Genomic DNA, 24103 nt, shown 5'->3' on the forward strand with positions numbered 1-24103 from the left:
CCCGGACACAGAGCCACACACACAGACAGAGCCTCTGTGTGTGTGTGTGTGTGTGTGTGTGTGTGTGCATGGCTCTGTCTGTGTGTGTTTGTGCGTGGCTCTGTCTGTGTGTGTGTGTGCGCGGCTCTGTCTGTGTTTGTGTGTGTGGCTCTGTGTCCGCGAATACGCTCTACTACTCTCTAATGCTCACCTATTGCCATTGTCAATGACAATACCATTTATTTATGTTTTAAAAAGAAAAAAAAATGTCATGAGCAATGCCAATAGCTCCAACTTTAATAATGCTGAGCTTGGGAGGAGGGGTCCCTGATCTGAGAGCTCCGGACTGTCCCCGGACCATGGAGGGGGCTCCCTGCATGTACTTTGCAAGGGGGCCCCTCAAGTTTGATACACCACTGGCATAACGTTACTCTTTGATGGTAGTGACGGGTGTGGAAAGGAGCTTTATGAATTCTGTGGTTTGAAAATAAAACGCTGCCTGTGGTGAATAGACAAAGCGGGCAGGAAAGATGAGACAGTGACAACAGGGTGACAGAGTGACGAGGAGGGACCAGACTGTAATGAGTGCACGTCTAGCTGTGGTGCGACGGAGCTTGTGGTTGTGAAGGCTACTAATACAGCACTGCCCAGTTCCTAGCGCCTTGAAGTGGAGGCTGGGTTTACTATCGGAGCTGATCACCCCAGATAACGCATCTACTCACCGAGTGTAGTTTCCCAGGGCCGGCCTGGGCAGTAATGCTGCTCCTGTGGAGTACGGCGGCGCGATGCACAATGGTGTCCGGAGGTCGGGAGAGCACGGACCCTTCTGGGTACACACGGATGTCTCTGGTGAGAGCACGATTTATTTCCTAGCCCCAGAGCTGCATACAGTGAAAAGCTCAAGGGACTATACTGAGAACACCCAATTTCAAAGTCCAAAACAAGTAAGATGTGATGGTTTGTAGAAGCGAAAATGGCCCATTGTGTGTTATCTGCTCAGAAGGGCAATGTAAAGTGAATCTTGCCTTACTAGGACATAACAAATTGTAGAAAATATTTAAATCAGAAATCTACCATGTTTAGTTTTTGTCTTCATTACGACTTATTGAGGACTACGATGTCATCATCAATGCATACAAATGTCAACACTGATAAAGAGCAAGTCAGGGTCTAGGGCATTTGCAAGACTTCAACCAGCGTAAAAAGAAAATTACTAAAAAACTTGACATGCAGTAGATTTACTGTAGACCATGACCCACATACTCCAATCTGCTTCGAGGCTTCCAGAGTAGTGTGCTGGTGCAATACAAATATACACCATTGCTAGGTTTTCCAACAAAAGGGACTAGAGAATAAGAAGTGCCCCATGATGGGCCAACGAAAACCACCCACTAGTAAGATTGCACAACAGTAATTCATAATTCACCTGCCATGGGCCCCAGCCACTCCCTTTATGGTTAGGGCATCCATTTAGAGTTGTTAACTGCCACTATAAAAATCATATAATCTGAAAGGGATAATGGTCTGTCTGGGTGAAGAAAACAACTTTAGAAACTTTAACATTTCACAGCAATGTTATGCTTGCCGATTTCACAAACCTTATAGATAGGAAATAGTGCTATTATTTTGTGGATGGGTTTACTGGCCAAAAAGACTTAAGTACCATGGCCACAGTCATTCCCTTCCAAATAAAAACGCGCCAATGCAGCAGGCAGGTCTGTGGAATTGATGAGGAGACATCCTACCAAACTAGCCACTTACATTTATGTAAACTAACTCCCAACCATAAATATTAGCATCAAATGAGTACTTATCGCATAGTATGTTTATTTTTGCTAAATTCGGCATTTCTCGTTACTTTTTTGTGCAAGAGGCTGTGCAACGCTTTATAATACGTTTGAAATTAAAGGTATAGAGACGCCAAGTGGAAAGGCAAGTAATATCAAGAATTACAGAACTGAGACTCCTGTGCGAGTCCGATTTCCCACAGATTTTTGATCCATGCAATAGGCATTGTACGAACCGGACCATAGCTGCACGTCAGCACTCACATTCTGAATGGTCTTTAAATATATATTTCCAGTCATGAAAAGCAGTTTAAAAACAATGTACACAAAAAAGCTCACTCACGACTACCTCCTCCCCTCGAACCATTCAATACACAGGGAACAGGCACTCTGTAATACTACGACATCTGCTCACCCGGCCTGCTCCCGGCTCACCACTAGGCCTGCCCATCCAAGAAACAGCACGTAAGACGAGGTTTTCCTACGACAGCCTCGGTGCAAAGATATTAATTACTGCAGTGTGTCGACCCCGCACTCAGCGGCAGCAGGACCTGTTTAAGTGACCCAGAAACAAAGGGAAACAAGCAAAAGAAAACAACATGTTGCAATGGGCACTACTTATCGTGTAATCAAGGTAAATCTATGGGGTTAAATACAGAAACTGGGCTTTGCACTAGACATATGTCTGCAATTAATCTTTTAGAAAACGCGGAATGTAAAGACCGACATTTGTTTTAACGTTAACCACTTGCTGCTAGTATCTGCGGTCACTATATGGAATATTTATTTGTGCAACAGTTAACATGCTAACAAATGGTTAAGTGCTCAAGTAGACAATCCTTAAAGAACATGGCATTCCTATAAACCTCAAGTGTAACTGTAGTAAGGGGTATGCTTTTCAAAGATGCTCACCTAGAGATGGTTATGATAATCAAAGAGTTAAAATAATTACCCCGTAATTAACATTATAAAAATTATATTTAGTTTCTCGTCAAGGGACAAGAGTTATGAATGATGCACCGTGTGCAGTGGCACCAAGGACCTCTGTGCACCTGTCGTCTGAAGTGTTTTACTCTTCAGTGCGGTTCTTTTCTCTGTGCTTCCAACAAAGCAGATGGCAGTCTCGTACAGCAGGATGCGAACCTTTAAGATTTTAACACTTGAACAATGGTACATTAAATGAGAACATTTACGTACTGTCGCGCATCGATAAAAAAATATACATAGATGAGATTTAAGAACAGCAAAATAAGTCAGTCGTCCTATAAAGGAATCTGCACTAAGGACTGAATAGTTATGACACACGTTTGTAGTTTTTTATAGCGCGAACTCGACACCAACGCATTGGGGCGCTTTACATGAGCAATAGTTACATTACACAAGGACACATTCATTTTTTTTAGGAACAGGGAGATTAAATTATGTGGCCAGAATCAGAGGGTCTTGGACCGACGCGGAGCCAATTCCAAAGCTGGCAGCTCTGGTCGTAATACCACATCCTCCCACATTTCATACTTGAACTGTGAAATGCACACACTTTAATACAAAAGAAGTACGAAGGCATTTTTGTTGCTGTAAATAAAACTATTTAGTTTAAGGGGCCATCTGTACACACCCCCTCCCCCTCCCTCGAACCCATCTTCGCATTAGAGTGTGCTAAAGGGCGGCCTCCGTTTTACGTCTGCTATTTGGAGTTTGAGCTAGAGCTGTCCTCAGACTCAGACCCTACAGTGATGGGTGAGTATTGGTCATATCATCCCCGTCACTCCCACTTCCCCGCACAACGCCGATCCCGACGGGTGCTCACAATTACGCTTTTGCAAGTTCCTTCCCCACACCGACACAAACAAGCCGGCTAACCTCATTATAATAAGTTAGGAACGCATCTTCCGAGGCGCCAGAAGAGCCGCCAGCTCCGAGAGCCGCCATGTTCGCCGCAGATACTGCGTCCACGTGATGTAGGTATCTAAGACGCACACACGCAAAATGCCGTACTCGGAAGTAACATTGAATACACTATAACACAAAGTGAGCAAGAAACAAATGAAAACCTACCTGGAGTGGCAGCGGCCCTGATCCTCACCACAACAACCCAAAAAAAATGGCTGCCGCAAAGCTCCGAATTTTTCGGAATCAGGGGCGTGGTTTTGTGGTTCTGAGTGACAGACAACGTCACTGTCTAAAGAACAGCAAAACGTACGCCCCCAAATCCGAAAAAGACGAGGCTAAATCGGAGTGACGCATCTCTCCTCCAATGGCTGGACTCCGTTTAGGAAGCCAGCCAATGGAGGAGAGACGAGGCATTGATTCTCCGACCCCAGACTGCGCAAGCGCAGCCTTTAGGTCCTCGACCTAAAAACTATGGGGGCGCCAAAATGATGGACAATGTGCCTCCCACAGTGTCTGTGAATGGGTCTTCTTTCAATTGAAGGGAGCGTCTCCCTCCCTTATGTATCCAGATACCATCCCTGAGAGGCCCTGGGAGGGGGGCCCCTCCATTTCAAAGAAAGGTGACACCTTTCTTTGAAATGGATCGCCAGGGAACCGACAGGATACATCACCAGTGCATGGCCCCATGCTGGTGGGCTGAGTGTGACGCCCTGGGCAACTGCCCACGCTGCCCAAGCCTAGCGCCGGCCCTGGCAAAGGGTTATTCAGAATATTAAGGAAAATGAGGGCTTGACTAGTTTAGTGGCATCTCACTACTTTTGCTGTAAGCATATAGCGTCTTCAGTCTGTCTGTGTATTGTGCATCTCACACACGTCAACAGCATACTTGTGATAAAAGCATGCGGATTGTATAGTTCCTAATAGTCACGCGAAAGCCCATCACTTCTTACAAGTCTGACGAGTGGAGCCAAGCATTATGGAAGAATCCAGTTCATCTATCTTTCAGGCCGCGTACACGAACACCAGCACAAACTGGATGCAGGTTTCATTTTACATCTAGTGTAGCGAGGTAATGCCACTAGAGGGCAGTGTGTTGGGTTAGTGACTCAAGGGTGCGGTTACAATGCAGTCGTTTGGAATGCTGTGTAATGGGATTAGCATCCACGGGATGTAATTATGCAGTGGGTTGAGTTATAGACCCTAGTATGTAGAGAACAGTATTCTGCACTCTGTAATAAATAACGACACATTTACTTGCTGCAGTTCAATTAAAAGACTAGAAGCCATTTTGTGTAAAATGCATTCAATCTGGGTCGCTATGGCATTTTCAAGTCCGAAATGAACACCAGTTTGCGCCCTAAAAAACACCTGCAGGCTTGAGCATTTGCATAGATCTTCCTTTCTTATGAATGACTTGTATTCTTCAGCATTAAGGCATTCGTATGAAACTCTGTCTGCCCACTCTTTGTTTTGCTTCCTGGATGCATTTGATCATGATTAAACATTTCCAAAATATGGCCTTGGGCACCACCTAGTGGTGTGAAGTATTTTTACACGCTTTCGATTTTTTTTTACCAATTGCTATATACCCTGAGATGTAAAATCGTACCCCGCAATGTGAAGAAATGTAACTATTCATTCATGTCACTGTTAACCTGTAAAGCAGATTGGAGAATAAACCTTTTTTACATCCATCATATTCATCGTTTTAAATTGTACATAATTATGTCACCCTGCCCTCCGCCATTTAAGCTCATGTATTTGGAAAAATGGATACCTAACGAATGGCCCTGTGATATGTACTAAGCTTCTAGGTCAAGAGTTTGCTATACAATCGGAAAGCCTGTTTTTTTAGGCCGAGCCTGGCCAGATCATGCGCTGCTCTGATAGTTATGCTGTAATCTAGACTGTAAAAGACATACAATTAATGGACGGATTGCAGAACACATCAAAACATTCAGCCCCAGTCAAGATATCTGGGTTACATACATCACTCTTTTGCTCGCCATGCCACCCCAGTTTAGACCTGGCCATATGCAAATTAGTCTTGACCCTGTGCCTCATGGGAACAGTCCAGCCCTAACTGCCAAGCCAGGTCCTCCCTGGACAGAAAACAAGCATCCTTGGGTCCGGTTTCGGGGTTTCACCCTTCATCAGCCAGGATAGCTTGAATCCAGTGGCAAAGTGAGCTCGGGGCCCACGTCTGGGCATACCTGGCGCACTTAGGGCGAGAAAGCAAAGGACACACAATTGATGGACGGAATGCAGAACAAATCAAAACATTCACCCCCAGTCAATAGATCTTGGTTATATCCATCATTCTTTTGCTCACCATGCCACCCCAGTTTAGACCTGGCCATATGCAATGCAATAATTTTATATGTAAATGATTTCCCTGTTCTGGCTGTGTAGTGCACTTTTGTCTGAGGGCAGCTTTCAGTATCTGCGCTAATATTACTGTGCCCTATGTTTTCATTAAGTAGGGTAGTGGCTGTGTCAGAGAGCATCCTTGCGCAATAACTTTTTCATGTCCTTTAAATTTTAGGGAACTGATTAACTGAATCATAAACCATTTTGATTGACTGATACCCTCAGTTTCATACCAAATGTCCAAGGTCAATGGCAAACAGTTTAGCTTATTTTATGTTTCTTAAGCTAATGGCTGTTGTAATGCCCTATCCTAAATCCGAAGTGATTTATGCTCTCCTCCGTATTAATGAAGCACGTAAAGGAAGTCACTTGGGGCGCGCAGTTACCATTGGAGGTTATCCATATGTTTTGAGAGCAGATACATTTTTTAAAGAAAATTGGCTGCTATCTTCCATGGCCTGATGTCGATGAGTTACTTCTGCTAGTGGTAGTATGTCAGGGTTGAATGATGCCACTAACTAGTAGAATCTCTTAAAAGTTTAGAAATGTTAGTGTTCTATATTTTTGTTTTTGCGTAATGAAAACCTTTTCCTTTTGATAAGTGTTGTTTGATCTCCGGTTTTGTCCTTGACAGTGTTTTTGATTTCCTTCAGGTGGGTGTTCAAACAGCTTTATGACAAAGGGTTAGTTTATCGAGGGGTAAAGGTTATGCCGTTCTCCACCGCGTGCAACACGCCTCTGTCCAACTTCGAGTCTCACCAGAATTACAAGGTTTGTCCAGTCCCCTTTATACCTACTTGGCAATGTGAAGTATCTGTGAAATTGATTTTAAATGTGAAGTCAGACCTGACTAATTGTAGAAGGTACAGCGAGTGCTGCAAATCCCTCACTATAGGAAAGTTTGCTGATGTTTATAGGACATTCCAGACACTCTGAATACTTAGATGTAGCCATTTAAGTTAAATGAAGGTCACAGTAGTTTAAATGACTTCTACAAGACCTACTAGAAACCACAATTTGGAAATGTTCTATTTGTTTTTTAAAGTTTTCCCAAAACATAGGTAAATAAAAATCATGTTCACTACATTCAAACCTGCGGATACTTGCCATAAAACGTACACACAAACTGTGTGTACGGATGTGCAAGAGGAAAAAGTGGCAGTTATGAAAACAAACATAATGTAGAAAGTATCAAACGGAGGAGCTTTCAGGAATGGATCAAAAAAATCTAAATTGGATTAAAAAAAAAGAAAGAGTGCCAGGCTTAGAAATATTTTCTTATTATGGTGGAGCCTTCATTGGTGTTAAACTCCCCAACTGACGTTGCTGGCCTAAAAGCAAATGCTCTGGTCCACGTCTGAAGGATACAGGCGTCCCTCTACAGTCCTCTGTGATGTTTATGCCCCTTCTGCTGCTGGCGCCTTCTTAAGTTGCCATGTTTCTCTTGTACTTTTATAAGCATGTTGATGTTACACTCGTATGTGCCTTGTCAAGGTGGGGATGCTAAAACATGATGGCTACTTTTCCCTGTAGACTACAGACTGACCACATTTGACACCTAGACCACTATTTTACACTCTCTGCAACAGACTACCCCCCGGACAGCCGGAAGGTTTTAACCCCATGATGACTGTGGGGTGGAAGGTACAGCCTGTACCTCCACCAACACATAATTGTTAAAAAAATCTTTAGGGTCTGTCAGGTGAGGACCCGTTGTGTCGGGGGCAGGCGAAGTGGTCATAATCTGAAGAAACACCTTCAGTGATCCACAATTTCCATTATGTGTGACATTAATAGTAGGATACATTTTTCTAAAATCCTCCTTTCCCAACTATTTGTACTGCAGAGTCTTGAAACACATTATCTTATGTTTAACAGGTCCCAGGATTTTGTTTCAACTTTGAGAAAATGTGGAAATTATAATCGTGAAGCTTTCAGTATTGGTGCAATTTAGGAAAACATCCATTTAATTTAAAAGAAACAACATTTTTTTCCATGAAAAGGAGGCTTTAGCCCCTTTTGAAAAATGAAAATGTTTTGTGCTTCGAGTTCCTGTCCGAAATTGCCGATGTTTTAGAGCAAAAGAAAACGTAAAACAAAGTTCTTGTTCACTGGCAGACATCCTTAGCACGTCAAAAATATATTTATAAAGGTGATTGTGTTGAAGGACATCTTGGGTTGTTTTGCAATGTGAACAGTTGTCTGATATTATCAAGAGAGATGCTTTAGCTGTGTGTCTTTTACTTTCCCTGGGACAATTTTACCAGCTTTTTAAGCCCGATTTCTCCTTAACCTCTCCTTATAGTGTGAAACTGCCATGGCTAATCTATTCACCAGAGTTAGCCAGGCTTGAGAAGGGAAGCATGGTATTTCCTGCTTCACCATATTATGTTGCGTACTGTGGTACTGAAAAACAAACTTACGTGGATGTTTTTTCTTAAAACTGATGCAGACTATAATGTAAATGTAAATGTATGTGTCTTGTAAAGCGCACTGCTGCCCTGAGGCGTTGTGGCGCTGTAGACCGCTGGGGAACCCGTCCTGGCTATCCCTGTGAGATGGTCCCTACTGGGTATCTCCAAGGTGAAACCAGGCATCCCCGGCGAATGTGGGGGGCCGTTGTAGATGAGGCAAGCTAATGCCGAGTGTGATCCCTGGTTAGAGTAGGCACCGAGGCGAGAATTATCGAGTCCGCTGACCCTGGTCCACGATCCTGCCGCGTCGGGAATTGAACCCTGATCCCGGGCCGTTCTCTGCTTCCGGGTCTGCCGCCTCTAACCAGTGAGCCACACCACTCCAAACCAGCTGTAAATGCTTGAATGATGCTTGTGGAGGTCTGTTTTCTTATACACACACAGTCGTCTTCCTGTTGCTGATCCCTTGTAACATAAACTCTGACCCTCTGATAGGCCATTGGCATCTGTTCCTCTTCTGTGTTCGATTCTGAACTGTCCATGCAGGGCAGGGAACACGTGTCAAACACCTTCAGAATGTTGCAAATAGTAAGAAAAAAATGGTAGAATCCGGGTCATCTACCTAACGCAAGAATGTTCACCCCCCTAACATGCCATTTGTCATCCTATGTCTCATGATTAACAAATAATGAATTGTACCGTCAGCAGCTGTTGGGGTCATTTCTCAAGTTAAGGAATGTCTATTTTTCATTTCACTTCAAGGATGTCCAAGATCCCTCTGTGATTGTAACATTTCCCCTTGATGAAGATGAAAATGTCTCCTTGGTTGCATGGACCACAACTCCTTGGACTTTGCCCAGTAACCTTGCTCTTTGTGTTAATCCAGACTTGCAGTATGTGAAACTAAAAGGTATGTATGTATACTTTATTTGTAAGGTACTAGGATGCCAAAATGATTCCTGACCTATTTGTTTTTTTACCTAAATGTAAAGATGTGTTTTTAAGCTTCTTATGTTATGGGCTTGACTCTGAGTAAGGATCACAAAAACAGCAGAGGGAAAACGTTTTTGGTATTTCAGCGCACCATACTTGAATTATTCTATCTGTCTGCCATTTCATATGAGCACATGCCACTGACATGTTTAATTTTGTTTTAAATGCTTCTATCACGATTTCAAAGTCCCTTTCATGTAGTAAACAGTTGTTTTCTGTGCTGTATTTCATATGCATGAATGAAGGGCACAAATAAGTCTACTCAGTACATTATATTTGTTAAGACCGCTCTTTGCCTTATTTTGTATGAGTGGAACCATGTTTTTTTATTACAGTGTTACCATGTCAACATTATACAAAAATGATAGTTGCATTATAACCTCTTGTACTTCATTGCAAATGTTAAATTGTTGTGTACATGTGCCTGGAGAAAATACTACAAAATTGCATGTGGGCTGCAGACAGTTGACAGAACAATAATGTTTTAGCTTATTGAGCAACTGCTCTTCTGGAAATGAGGCATGTTGGAGTGGGGAAGATGTGAACTTGAAGCAATATTTGTGATTTTTTCAGCTTTCTATGTAAAGAAACTATACAAATTTCCTACATCAGCACATGTCAAACTATGTTGTGGAGTTCAAGGAAACAGTAGTTCTAAAAACTGAATGTAACATTGCCATGCTGTTGAGGTCCTGCTTCAAGCTCGGTCTGTGAAGAGTGTAGTAGCACTTGTGGCGCTTGTACTTCTGTTAGGTTTCCCAGATTGCGACAAAAGTTCACAGATGTTCTTCCGAACAAACCGGTAAGAGTAGAGGGTATATAATATGCAAACCTGCCTTTATACTCCATTGTCTCCATAGTTCTGGTGGGCACTGACTGGGGTTGCGAGCACACGTTTTTGTCTTGCCAGCCCCTCTGATACGTCTAAAAGCCAATGTGACCTTCTGCTGCTGGTGAATCGAGTTTCTGAAACACTTGCCAGTGCCGTAACTTGGGACACTTCACCTCTCAGCGACTTAACCATCATCTTGAAGAAGTCCGCTTCCTTGCATGCTAAGTGCCTCTTTTGCCTATTTTATGGTGCACCACTATACCTTTGATACGCAGTTTGAGTGACTGAGAGTGATTTCAGCAGTGCACCAATAGAGGTGCAAGATGAATGTAGATCCCATTCAATAACCCAGCATAAATTACGTGTACTTTACTACAATACGTTCTCCATTCCTATTGTACTGTGTGAATTGTATCTGCTCATTTGCTAAATTAGTGCAAGTGTATTGCAGAGTATTGCAGGTTTCTCCTTTGCCATCCTGGTAGCTTGGGACCCATCTACAAAATGGGGTTGCACACTGTGTGCTAAGACAGGGAACCATTCTGAAGGCACAGGAATGCCTCTATGTGCCAGTTCTAATGTAGTTGCTGTTTACACTATGATGCCGATATCCCCTGAACCACTGTGTTAACTTAGGCAAGGACACAGCTGAATCATATCAAACCCTTGTTGGCCTTGGTATCTTGTTCCTCTCAGTAAACGGGTAGCATTGTCATACAGGGTCAGGTCTAACTTGTAATGGTGCAGCACCTCACTCCAAAGAATCCAGTTTCATATAACGTGCTGACTACGCAGCAGCGGTTGGAGTTTAAGTATCATCTATGAGTAGCCCTAGGATCTCTAAGTGGAGAAAAGCAAATCATTCCTCAGAACTTTTGAGGAGTGCTTTATTACAGGCCTCACTAACCCCCAACGTCAAGTAGGCAAAAGTACTAGTAGATGGGAACCCTGAAGTCCTCTGCACTAATGGAACTAAAGCTCCTTATACTGGACAGAAATAAGCATTGTTTTCTTAGCACAAAATGTTCTCTTGTTATAATACAAAAAAGTAGATGCCACACAGTGGAAGGAGAAAAAACACTAGAGGACTTGGAAGGTACTCGAAAGAAAAATTATACCTTAATCTCATTTACATTGAATACAGAGTTTGACAATCAAGCCTCCACACATAATGACCTGAGATAGATTGCAGGTTTATTGGTTGAGATGAATGGGTGGGATGGGATATGTTTTTTCCCCCCTTTGTGACAGTCACCCAATGTACCAGACGCATTCCTTAAATTGAGTATTTCTGCAGTCTTCTGAAGTATCGGACTGTGCTTCTATAGTAATAATGTCCTGCTATATGTATGTAAAAATTAGTACCGTTGGGTAACAATAACCATCTGTTGTTCAGTGCCAAGAGGTCTATGGGTGAACGTGCACTTTACAGATACTCATGTTAAGATATGTTATGTCCAGTTTACTGGTCAGGTTGTTAAAACCCATATAATATGGGCTTATTTGCAAAGGGCAAATTTCAGAGTCCTTTTTCAAGAGGAGACACGCTTAGTAGAAGCTGAAATGAGAACCTCCAGTGGAACTAGAAAGGCCAGCTTGTTTATTTTGCTTTCACATCAATAGTTGGGGGACATTGGTATGGTTTGGGTTAGTAACCTAATGTGGTTTAACATCTTTGGTAGTTACAGTGGGCCATCGAATACTTGTTTTTTACCAATCCATGTATAAAAGCAAAAACCATGGAGAGATGTATGAAAAGACATGGTATAACAAGCAGCATATTTTCTCCTGATTTTTATATTTCTGCCAGATTGTTGTGTTTGGGTGAAACTCCAATTAAGATGTATTTTCTTAAGAAATGTTCCACTGACCACTTTTGAAATAGTTTTTATGTGCATCTATAATGCACCCAAAAAGGCCTTTTAGTGATGGCCATCTTGACAAGCCCAGGAGGTGGAAAACCTATTCGAAAACATGTTTGACAGCATTTTAAGATTATAAGATAAAAGAATAAAACCTAAAGAGTACAAAAATAAAGAAAAGTTGATCATTTTGACACGTTTGTGAATTGCGTCCTTTGAATTTTATGATGTGATGCAGGATGTAGATCAGTGCTAAAGCCTATTATTACTCCTGATTACCTTTGTTCTCAAAGTTGATTACTCAAAAAGTGTCGCTCACACTTTTAATATACTTCAGGGTAATGTTGACGGTCCTCTATTGTCTGGAACAAATATCACCACAGTCTCTGATGGTATGAAAGATAGATCATGGAAGCTAGCTACACAACCAAGTACAGCCTCCAAGTTTTTTTGCACATTGCTGAGCAGTGTTGGTTGGGGAGACCTCTTAATATTTATTAACTGATTCAAGGGGATACTTCTATTTCACAGTGCTTTTGATATAAGATTTATTTACAATTTATGAGATTGTCTTGGATCCCTGGGACATTTGAGACACATTATCTATATTTAACTCTCAGACTATGTTTCTTAAATGGTAACCTGTAGAGATAATACAGACATGTATATAATGTCTGGTGTAGCATATGTGGGAAGTATAGCTAATGTGTAGGCCTTGGAATTGGTTTTGACTCCTGAGGAAGTAAAGTCTGATGGAACTATTGCACCCCTATACAGTTTCTGGAGAGATGCTTTTCTCATTTAACGTGTCTCTCCTAGACCTTTTAATAGCTTCATGTTAGAAAGTATTTTTGGCCAAAGAGTCCATAGTCCGCTGAACATAAGTCACTCTGAACGACCCACACTAGTGGGTAGACCCCTTCAACCATCTAAGGGGTTTCCTTTTTAGGCTTCTTATGCTCAAGCTACAGTGGTTATGGATACTTCCTCACTGTCTGGGGTGCTCATCTAGGAAACAGCATTGGGGCTTTGGTCCTAGTCTGAGCAGCATCTGCACATAAATGTGCATAGCTGTGGGTGGCCTATCTTGTTCTGAAAGGCCTTTTCCTTTCTGACAAAGGGCATAGTGTGCAGATTCTGTCACTCAACATTATTACCATACATTATATCACAAATGGGGTGTTTAGGGTTATGGATCATATGTTGGGTAATGGATCGCCTGTTGACATAGGTGCAGCAATGGTGTATCTTCCTAATAACGGTCCAACTTGCAGGCTCCTTCAATGTGAGAATGATGTTCTACGTTTGTCTCTCTCAGGAGGACCCTGAGCCGAAACTGTTCCCTGAGGCCACAGATTCGACTTTCTTCATATCGGTATTTCTCTTTGTGGATCTATTCGCCACAGCCGTGAACAGATATTACTGCCAGTTTTGTGCTTGCCATTTCCTGTCAGTTAGTTCCCTGGTAGATATCTTCAGGTTCAACTGGTCTCATTGACTGCTGGACTGGTTGCCACTGATTCCTGAGCATATCCCGAGACACTATGGAAGGTGCGGGAGGTTCAGCTGTTTCTGATCACTGTGGATTCAAAATGCCAATTTCTTGGTGTTGAGCATTCGCTAACTGAAACGGCAACCATTCGCATACAGAATGGACCTGCTCTTCTAGCTGGATGGTCAGTTCCTCTATACAAAATCTTCAGATGCGTGGGGATTGAACTGTGTCAGCTAAAATCCTTTTTGCCTTCCTAATGACGTCACAGGGCCTCTTCTTGGCAGCCAAGAAGCCCACCACCAAATCTGTGTATGGAAAGTGTGGGAATGAACTTTGTACAGTGGAGAGAGTTGGAAGGGATTAGTACTTTTAAATGCCTCTTGTCTGACATGAGGCATTGGCTATGGTGAAAGGCCACCTTACAGCTCTGTTGTTTATGTGTGTCTTCCTAATAAACCTTCCTTCTTTAAGTTGGCACTAGTGCTGCACTTTTGCGAATGTTTGCTTTATTTGACTTCTTTACGCTCTTTGCATTGTGTCTCAGTGGGATTTGAACCTTGTTTTGACTTTCTCTATGGCCTTGCCGTTCGAGCCAATATGCCTTTCCCTGAAACTGATTCTTTATCTAAAACTCAATTTTGTTGAAGGCAATTCATTTTACTCACAGAGTTAGAGAACTACAATCCTATTCAGTTCACACCCTTCACAGTTTTCTTTCAGGATAAGGTGGATTTCACACTTGCCCATACTACTTACCCAAGGTAATTTTGGTCTTTCATATGGCCCCATATATCACCCTCCAACTTTCATCCATCCTTTGGATCCAACCAAGGAGAAAAATTGATTGTGTGTACTGTTCTCGAGGTGTGCAGTATCCTACTACATTGAACACCCTAGCCAGGACAGAGTTGATGATCAACTCTTTGTGAGCTTCGCCAGAGCAAAGAAGGGTAAGGCAGAGACCAGACACACCATTTTGCGTTTGGTCATCCCCTGTATCGAAATATGGCATGGTTGGTTAAGAAAGACCCTCTAGAAGACATTGTGCTAGTTTTACCAGACTGCTTCCAAGGCATTTTCAAGAGATGCCGCCATTGCGTATATCTGCCAGGCAGCAATACACGTCTCAGGCAGGCAGTGATGGACATTTCGACCAAGCTGTGTTACACTGTTTCCTTGGTTAATCAGTCCCATCTCCCCGGAAGGTACTGCTCCTCAAGGAGCTAGTGCTGTGATTTATAAGACCCTGAGGTTTATAAATATATTACATGCTGTATTTGTTGCTCTTGTGGTCCTCTGGGTTCCCGTCAGTACGCTTCGTGGAGCAGAAAAAATATCAGCAACTGACATCCACGCTCAGGTAAGCACCCAATATACTGCTGTGATGTCATGTCTGAAATTGGAGTCCTGGCCAGAGCCCCTGGGCTTCACCTGGTGGTGCTGGGTAGTCATTACTGTGAACAATATTTCCAGACCAGTCAGTAAGGAGTTTTCATGAGGTGATGTAGTCTGCAGAATGAGTATGTATCAATTATTAATATTGCTGGTGAGTAAGAAACTTTATCAACTTGTACGTCAAAATTATTCCTCTGGCATGAACTCAATTTGGTAGAGGTTATCTGGGCTATACAGAAACACCGGTGGGGCTAGAGGCGTCTTTTTTTTTTGTTTATTACATATGGGTCCTAGACATGTAACTGCACTTCATCATTCTGATTGCCTTTTAGTTTAATGACCTGTTGTGAAATACTATGTCTGCCCTAGTGGTCAGGTAGGGTCTGTTCGGAATGAGAATTGATTTCATCACTAAGGTGGTGACTGTAGTTTTGGGTGTTCTGGGTTTTGACCCTGACTCCCCTCGTGACAACATTGTGCCTGGTCTTGATCAAATCACTCTATTTTCCGGACAACACCTAAATACCAGTATTTGAAAACGAAAATAAAATGGACACCCACTTCTCCATGTTTACATTGCTATTTACTGATTATTGGTTATAGGTGATTTGTTATGTTGAGACCAATAAATTGTAACTTAATATCGTATAGTGGGAAAATTTGAAACTGAAAGAAATTTGTATTTTAAATGTTAGTGGCTCATTTCACTATCAGGCAAAACTTGCCTTTGCATTAAACTATATACTTGAAGACAGAGCAGTCCAATCTGTATATGCAGCAGCACCTTTGCTACTGAGGTCTTTGAATTATTACTTGTAGAAGAGTAACCCCTTCATCTCTCTGACCAGAAGCTCTGGGAGTGACCTTCTGACGCAGAATGATGGATTTCCTCTAGCTGTTATTGTATTTTTCCGAATGGTATTATGTTAATTCTCCTTCATGAAGTGATCCGGCTACTAAACGTTTAATCAAATTTCTTTGATCAGAGTGGTCTGTCAGAAGAGATATTTAGTTAAAAAAAATATTGAATACATTTATTTTTAGGTAATGGGTAAGTAGGTATGCAGACCAAGCACTCTGTAATGGTCTGTGGAATTATATTTGAAAACATCTATTTCGTTTCTTCCCACCTGCTTTTCCAGTTAGGTTTTAGTCTTTGTAGATGAGCACTCTTACGATATCATTGTTGTGTTTTCTTGTTTTATTTATGTATATATATATATATATATGTATATGTATATATTCTTGTGATCTACATATTAGCCCTTACTAATGGTGCAACATTGAATTCTAGATAAGTCTACTGGAAAGACATATATCTTGATGGAAGCCAGGCTGGTATCTCTGTTTAAATCCGAAAGCGAATATGAAGTTCTTGGAAGGTAAATGCATATTTTTGACTAGTTTTTACTTTCCAGTTCTCAAATTCATATTGACACATCGCTTATGTTAAATCTGTGGAGTTCCCAACTAGCTTTATTCCCTTGGAGTTCAGTATGTTTTTTTTTTGTTTACTCTGTTTAGCAGCTACTTGCTTAAAACGATGAGCTCACTGACTCTGGAATGTGCACAGGGGAGAGTTAAAGTTTAATAGAATTAGAGAATTGCTGGGTCTTCCAGAGAACAGCTGCTTGATTGCATTTGTTTTACCTTAATGATGATCTTGTATAGTTTTATATACTAAAATCTTGACAGCACCATACAGCATTCATTATTTCAGTGCTTGTTTACTCTATGTCCTTTTTTGTTTTACCCCACAAATAATCCAAACAAACCCCAACTGTCCGAGGCAGATTATCCTCAAAGCAGCCATATTCAAGTTATATTTAGTGAATTTTACCAGCCACTTTTTGACAGTGGGTGGTTTAATCCCAAACCAAGTGGGTTAGGTATATCCTGCTTCGCCATGAGCTGCACCGAGCTAGCAAACTTCAATTTATTTTGAGAATTGAGAGACCAGAAACTGTGCATAATGCTTCCCTACGCAACAGGCAGCCAGTATATGTTCAAGCGTGATCAGCTTTTTTGCCAGTTTTGTTGCACTGCCGTGCTAATTGTGCAAAGTGGGCCTTAGACAAGATTCTCTTAGTTTGTAAGTACAGGTACTTCCAGTCTTATCATCCAATAAAGTTAGGCAGAAATAGAAGAGACCACTTCCAAAATTATAGAGCTTTCTGCTCCCAGTGAATGATTTGCATTTTTATGTAGTTGTGAAAGCATTCTTCTCTTCCATGCACATCATGCCTTCCCACTCAAGCTCAAATCCTACGGCCAAAAAATAGCTCGGATGGTCTTGGTTTGGGCGATGGCAGGACGCCTCTCCCGCGCCAGCACAGTGGCAGCTGGATGCATCTTCTCTGACAGCAGTTGGCTCACCTATGCGGAGTCTCCTCTCTGCTATTTCCCCCTCTCGTTCGGTTGGACGTCTACATGGTCTTTTAGATCATTCATATCATATTCTGGAATCCTTTTCAAGGGGAGCATTTCTCTCGGACTTCTGGCTTCCTTTTCCTCCACCTCCTTCCTAGAAGTCCTCTGTAGGTCACCAGTAGGACACTTCAATACTTCCTAGTTGGCTATTCCCAATCCAAGGTATATCGTGATATGATCGGAATAGTGCCCTTTTTGATGGCCTCTATAATTAGGAGTTAAATGGTCTTCCTTGCGTAGCAAGGGTCTTGAGAAGTATTTTGGTATTGCATTCCTTGCCCTCTGGTTACTATTTCGTTCCAGTTCTTTTTGCCTGAAGTTTCTCTTTTATGGCGATTGGTTTCTCCGGCTTTAGTCCGAGACCAGTTCCAGCGCTGCTCTTCGCTGAATATCTCCTGCTACAGTCCTAGACCTGTCTCAGCCCTGCTTGTCAGTAAACCTTCTGTTCTCCCAGAAGTGATCATCATATTCACTGGAGGTTTTTTTCCGGGTTGGCTTTTTTCCACCTTAGAGGCCATTCTTGGAGGTACTTGTTGTTTGACACTTTAGAAGCGTCTTCAGCTTGTTGGCTCCGGAAAGGAGTAACCATTTCTTCTGGCATGCTTGATTAGAGATAAGGAAGTGATCTACATGCCCAGGCTTTACAATGCAAGTTAATCAAACGCTTATTTGAAAAGGCTTTTCCTTGTAGATTGATAAGGAACCCTGTGAGAAGACTGGACATGGCTAGGAATACAGCCAAAGTAGTTGGTGTGCTCTGCAAGAGACACACTAGAATTGACCTGGTACAAGTCTCCCAGAGCGTGAAACCCAGGTCTGTTCAATAGTTACTTGTACACCTTTTTATATTCATCTAGAAGTTAGAAATGTCTGTTTAATGGGGTTAAGTAGAATACACCGACCAATACTCCCTACTAGCAGTTTCCAAACCCATCCTGGCATGTATTGGCCTTTGATTCTGGAGTCTGCTTTTTTATTAATATGGTCCCCTCTGCTGCTGCCAGGAATGTCAGTGCACAAGCAGCAAAAACATTTGGATTAGGGTGTTCTTGCAGGAACCAATGTGTCACAACTGCCCTCTGCAACTAGGTATGGTTTTCAAGATCTGCGGCTGACCTGATGCAAATCTTACATGGTTGCGCTAAAAGTTCCCAATTCAACCTGGAATGGCTTCATGCACACCTCAGGGCAGTACAGATGGATCTTAGTGAAAACTTCAGTTGCCAGACATATGGTTACATTTGTGAAAGCATAAAGAGACCTCTGCAGTAAAGCCATTTATCATGGGGAAATATGACCAATTTTTGAAAACAACAATTTCATCCATCTCTTGCCAAGATTTTCAAACCTATGAAAGGTCTTAATAAAGTGGATCTTATAGTATCTCCATGTTCCTGCTGTTCATCTGTCTTAGGTATTCCATTTCTTGGTCATTCCAGAGGAGCACTAGCTCTTGCCCTTCACCAAGGTTGAGTCAGTCAAAAAGCATTAATTCTGACTTAATATGTAGCCCAGAATGCTTCTAGGTGTCCACTTTTTCCTTCGGCAAGGGCCATTATTTTTCTTTGGAATCTTAACATAAAGTAGTATACTATCACATAGAGGAATAGATGTGTGGTATGGTGCTAGATGGTAATCCCCCTTTGTATATGTTTTTCCAGTTTGGAAGCAGATCAAAGGCTTCACCGTGAGGGCTAATGATCTAGGGCACGAGGAACAGAACATCCTGGTACGGCATGTTAAAATGAAGCTTTCAAAGGAGGTGTTCTTTGAATGCACTCTGGGTTTGAGCTCCGTGCATAACAAGTGGATGTATTGATAACCACTGAATGTTGTCAGCAGCGACGAGGGAGATATTAAGCTGCACATGAATGTTACGGTTACTTTACCTACCTATAATTGGCAAATGTCAGTGATTTTTAAGGTTTGTTTGAAAACCATGACTTCCCTTTAGTCTTTTGCTTTTTTCATTGACCCCCATGTCCCTGTTCATACAATGTGTACAGCTAATAATGTTTAAAGCATAAGAGGTAATTGATTAATAAAACTTGTCTAATGCAAATCAAGGATAGATGGAAATAAATTCAAAGGTAAAATGTATCGGTTAGAGGGTTGGTTTACTTTTTTAGTGGTCTTCAGGCTTTGCTTCTAACCATGACTTCACGTTAACCTTTTTTTCTGCGAAAACACGCACACACACGCATAAAATGATATCTTATATAAAGTATGGATTTATAGAAAAGTCCTTTGCCTGGAATCACAGTTCACTTATATGTGATATTCAGAAAAGCTTAACATCATTGGAATTGGTAAGTTATTGCCATTTGCGTAAAAAGTGGTATTCCTCTGAAGATTGCATTAGATTAAGTAATTTTCATACTATCTTTCACTTGGAAAGGTTCAGCAATTGGTTTATACAGTGATGTCAATAAGAAAGGACACCTAATATGATTCTTTACTTTTACATCTTATATCGCTTATCTTTATGTAGTCTTTACTGAGTCCTAAAAGTAGATACATCTACCCTTGTGTGGCAAATAGAACACACACATTTCACTTTGTCATCATCTATTAATCAGAAAAAGTCAGCCAACATTCCCTCACTTGCTTCTAATTCCATACATGCACTACATTATATAAAAATTGGCATATAGACTTCAGGAGCACCAGCACACACATTTTCCTAAGCACAAGAACAGTGCGCCCCATTAGAACATGATCTCACATGTGCCATGCACACATTCACACCCTAAAAAGTAAATCCAAAACCACAACCTAACTCGGACAAACCCGAGTTAAATTGTTTATTTGCCTCTGGATTTTGGGAGAGCCAAACAGTAGTGCTTTCCCGCAGACATATCCACACATACCCTCACCCTCTTAGGTAAGTAGGTAGTCCAAGCACAAACCCTGGCAAAGTGTGCATGGTGAATGGAAATCTGTAAGGGCGTTTGACAACAATAAATTGTTTAGCTGCCACAAACACATCCGAAACGAACAAGAAGTCTGCATAAGCTATTTGTGCTTGTTTGGCAGGTATTATTGCGCCAGTCTTTATCTCACACAAGAACACAGATACCAGATATAGAAAGGTTGTGCCTGAATCTGTCTTGTGGGTGGGGCATATATGTTTTTAGAAATATTTGGTAGGTGCACAACTGTCAGTTAAAGGAAGATCTTAAAATACACAACTGCAGATACTCCTCTAAAAAATATATAGCTTTATACAAGCTCGTTTGTGAAGCAGGTGTGTATGTTTGTGTGTGACGAACTAGCTTTGCCTAGTAGTGTGCCTTACAACTAGATAAACTGAATGTGCGCAGATGTAGTCTGATTGAAAACATGGAAAATGGCTACACATTTTGTGCACAACACCCAGGCACTTGAATATTCAACATGTGTAGGAAGCTGGGTCTTTATATAGTAAACCAAAATGAGGTACACATGTAAAGAGTCCAGGCAAACCCCAATTGGTTTACAGAGGCACAAATTATATTCTAGAGGCTCTCTTTTGTAGTGTGGGCAAGCGGTTAGGCGTATCAGAGGGTAGTTCTAAGCATTTGTTGTACTCCGAGGCAATAAATGAGATGCACACTCAAGAACAAATTCGAGATCAATGTAGAAAAAGGTGTCATATTTTTATATATGTTTTGATACCAAGAACTTTGATAGCAAGTAAGTACTTTGTTAAATATTGAATTTTGCAGTTAAGTAAAACAGTTATTTAAATACGCCTTTACCCATAATGCTTACCTAACGGAGAAAAGGCAGAGATAGCATACAGGTATTTACGTTCAGCTTCTGCAGGTTTCCTTTAGATTTAAAGGTCGTTCGAGGCCAAGGTCCAAAGTGCTACTAGCAGTTACTAATTATCTGACCAGGGGTGTCCGGGTGGAGAGGTGCTGGTCGCGTGGGTAGCTGTGCGCTCTATGCCTGGTAAAGAGAAGGGGGCCACCTAGAACAGGCTGTAGAGGGGGACTCTGGGACAAGTCTGGGAGCTCCCAACAGGGGGGTTTGGGTCGCAAGGGCCAGGGGGACAAGGGAGCACAGTCGGTGGGTTGGTACCTGGGCTGGGGTGCAGAGTGTAAAGGTCTGTGCGTCTGGGTTCTGTGCGTCTTAGGACCTTGCAGTCGTCGGTCTCGCTGGTTGCGGGTGCCAAGTCCAGACAGCTGAGCCCCTCTGGAAGTGGGTCTTTGTGGTCCTGACGTCTCTCAATGGCTGCTTTGTCTGAGTCGCTAGAGTCCCGACTGGTCTCTCATGGTCTTGGCTTTCTGCAAGGGGTCCAGTACCCTCGGGTATTGTTCCTTTGCTGCTCTGGTTGTTCCTGGTGTTGTCTCACTTGGTTGGGGGGACAGATCTGACCTTCAGGAGCATAGATAGCTCTTCTGGGGAATTGTGGTATCGGGCTGGCCGGTGAGCTGCAACTCGGTGAATTGGACTTTGCTTGACGGTGCCTGTGGGACTGCAAGGGAGTAGCAGTTCTACTCCATTAAAGATTGCTTGGAAATTTTTGAAGGGCTGGCAGTCTCCCAGGGTTCTTGGTAGCTGGTCAGCTGCAGGACGAGTCTCTGGTCGCCTTGTCAAGACAATACCTCTGAGCTCTGGATGGTGGTGTTGCTTGGCTCAGCGTAACGTCAGTGTCCCCTATATAGGCACCACCTCGGTGCGCTGACGTCAGTTCTTTTCTTTCCGCGCCAGTGAAGCGCTGATCTGTGAAGAGAGCAACCCTCTGTCACTTTTTTGACAGGATTTTGTTTAACATTTGTAGACCCCTTTTTCCTCAGCGTTTAAGAAGTCATGTCTAGTAGGACTTCAGTATTCAAGTGTGTGGCACCTGTCACAGCGCCATTTGGTTCGGTTGTAGTGTCTGAAGCACAACCTCGACTCCAAATCGTGCTGTGACTGCTGGCCCATGGTTCCGAAGGCTTTGAGGGAGCTGCTTCTAAAACTGTGTGCTGCCAGGCAGGCAACACCGCGCCGATCTCCTTGAAGGTCTCTGTCCTGTTCGAGAGGAAGGTCCAGGGCCCGCTCCAGGAGTCCCTAATCCTCTTTGTTCCAGTCAAGATCCTCGGGACATTCAGGTAAGAGGCACAAGAAGCAGAGACTTCTCCCTGTCCGTTGGCCGACACAAAAGGGGAGCCTCTGCACTCAAGGCTTTGGTCTATGGAACCTGCACCTGGGTCGTCTCCACACCCTCTTGCTTTTCCAGGAGCTGGAGCGACCCCCACTCAATTTAAAGAATTTTATGGCCCTATGTGCCACATTTTTGAGCGGCCTTACCCCTTTGAAGTGCCTTCGGACCCGCAGGGTCAGCGGGGCCTTTATTGGGTTCTGCACCCAAGACCCTATGTCTGATGTCTTTCACCGGATCCGGTCATAAATTCGTACTGGCGTCGTTCGTGCCATTGCAACCTTTCCAACGCCATTTCCAGTGCTGATGCTCTGGTCACCCCCTGGCGACGCCAGCCCTATTCTCATCCCTGATGACCCGGAGCCAGTACCATGTCGACTGACGCCGATTAAGACGCTGACAGGACCATTAGGTCCTAGGTAGCTTCCTGAGCCCTATTCTGGAGGGCTGGGATTTGGAGATGAATAGTAGGGGTTGCCGGACCCTTTAGAAGACAAGCCTTTTGACGAAATGGACTGGTAAGAGGAGTTGGGTGAAGCCAGCGTACTGGATACCTCTCCAGATACTGGCATGCTTTGTCACCCACCACCGTAGCTACAGAGGAGGGAGCATCGTATGCAATAGTGGTGCGGTGGGCAGCTGAGGCCCTTGACCTCCAGCTATCCTCCGTGGCGGTGAAGACTAACATCTTGACAGAGGTAATACAGCCCAGGAGCTACTCCTTTGGAACCCTTGCTCCCTTTTAATAAAGCCCTCCAATACTTCCTTCTGGGAACCTGACCCAAATCCAGCACAGGTGTACTTGTTAACAGGACGGTCACTCGCCGCCTCCGCTCTCTATCGGGCAACTCAAACTTCCTCACTACCCACCGTACCACAAGGACCTTGGTAGTCCCAGGCTCTACTCCCTAAGCCCCATTCTCTGCTTCTCCCTCTGACAGGGAATCAAAGAGGCTGGACAGTTGAGGCAAGAAATGTTTTTCTTCCACCATTCTTGCATTGCGATTGTTAAACACCCCATGCTTATTTGGCCATTATTTCCACTCTCTGTTGGAAATGGTTGCGCAAGTGCTGCAACAGGTCCCGGTGGGGGCCTGGGCCACCAACTTCCAAGCAGTAACAGACTGGAAAGATGCAGCAAGTTTTGCCATTCAATGTGGCTTAGATACGACCGACTCGCTGGGCAGAGCAATTTCCATGATAGAGAAAATCTGGCTTTTCGGGGATGTCCAGGCTTCGCTCATAAACATGCACTTTGATGGCGCCCGTCGCTTCGGAGGCCAGGCAGACACGATGCTGGATTGCTTTAAGGACTCATGGGCTGACGGCCAAGTCCTTTGGCCTCACAGTTGCCTCTTGTCCCCAGACTTCCTTTTGCAGCATTGAAGGGGCTTTCAACCACGCCAGCTCTACCACAGCCACAGAGGCTACGAGCACTTTCAGTTCACTGTTCTCCCTTTTGGACTCACCAGCACTCATCTGGTATTCACCAAGGTGATGTCTTTGGCCGCAGCTCAAATCAGGG

General features: G+C 43.1%; 1 protein-coding gene across 1 annotated transcript in view; it reads left to right on the forward strand.

Annotated features, from left to right (window-relative positions):
- Positions 1 to 24103, forward strand: part of IARS1 (isoleucyl-tRNA synthetase 1) — a 553819-nt gene that overhangs the window by 92049 nt on the left and 437667 nt on the right. Inside the window, exons 6-8 of the mRNA XM_086938943.1 lie at positions 6680 to 6797; positions 9203 to 9350; positions 16312 to 16399. Coding sequence (XP_086795069.1) covers positions 6680 to 6797; positions 9203 to 9350; positions 16312 to 16399 — 354 coding nt within the window. The remainder of the gene's footprint in view (positions 1 to 6679; positions 6798 to 9202; positions 9351 to 16311; positions 16400 to 24103) is intronic.

The sequence above is a fragment of the Lissotriton vulgaris genome, chromosome 9 (assembly GCF_964263255.1).
Source record: "Lissotriton vulgaris chromosome 9, aLisVul1.2, whole genome shotgun sequence".
NCBI classification, from domain to species: Eukaryota; Metazoa; Chordata; class Amphibia; order Caudata; family Salamandridae; genus Lissotriton; species Lissotriton vulgaris.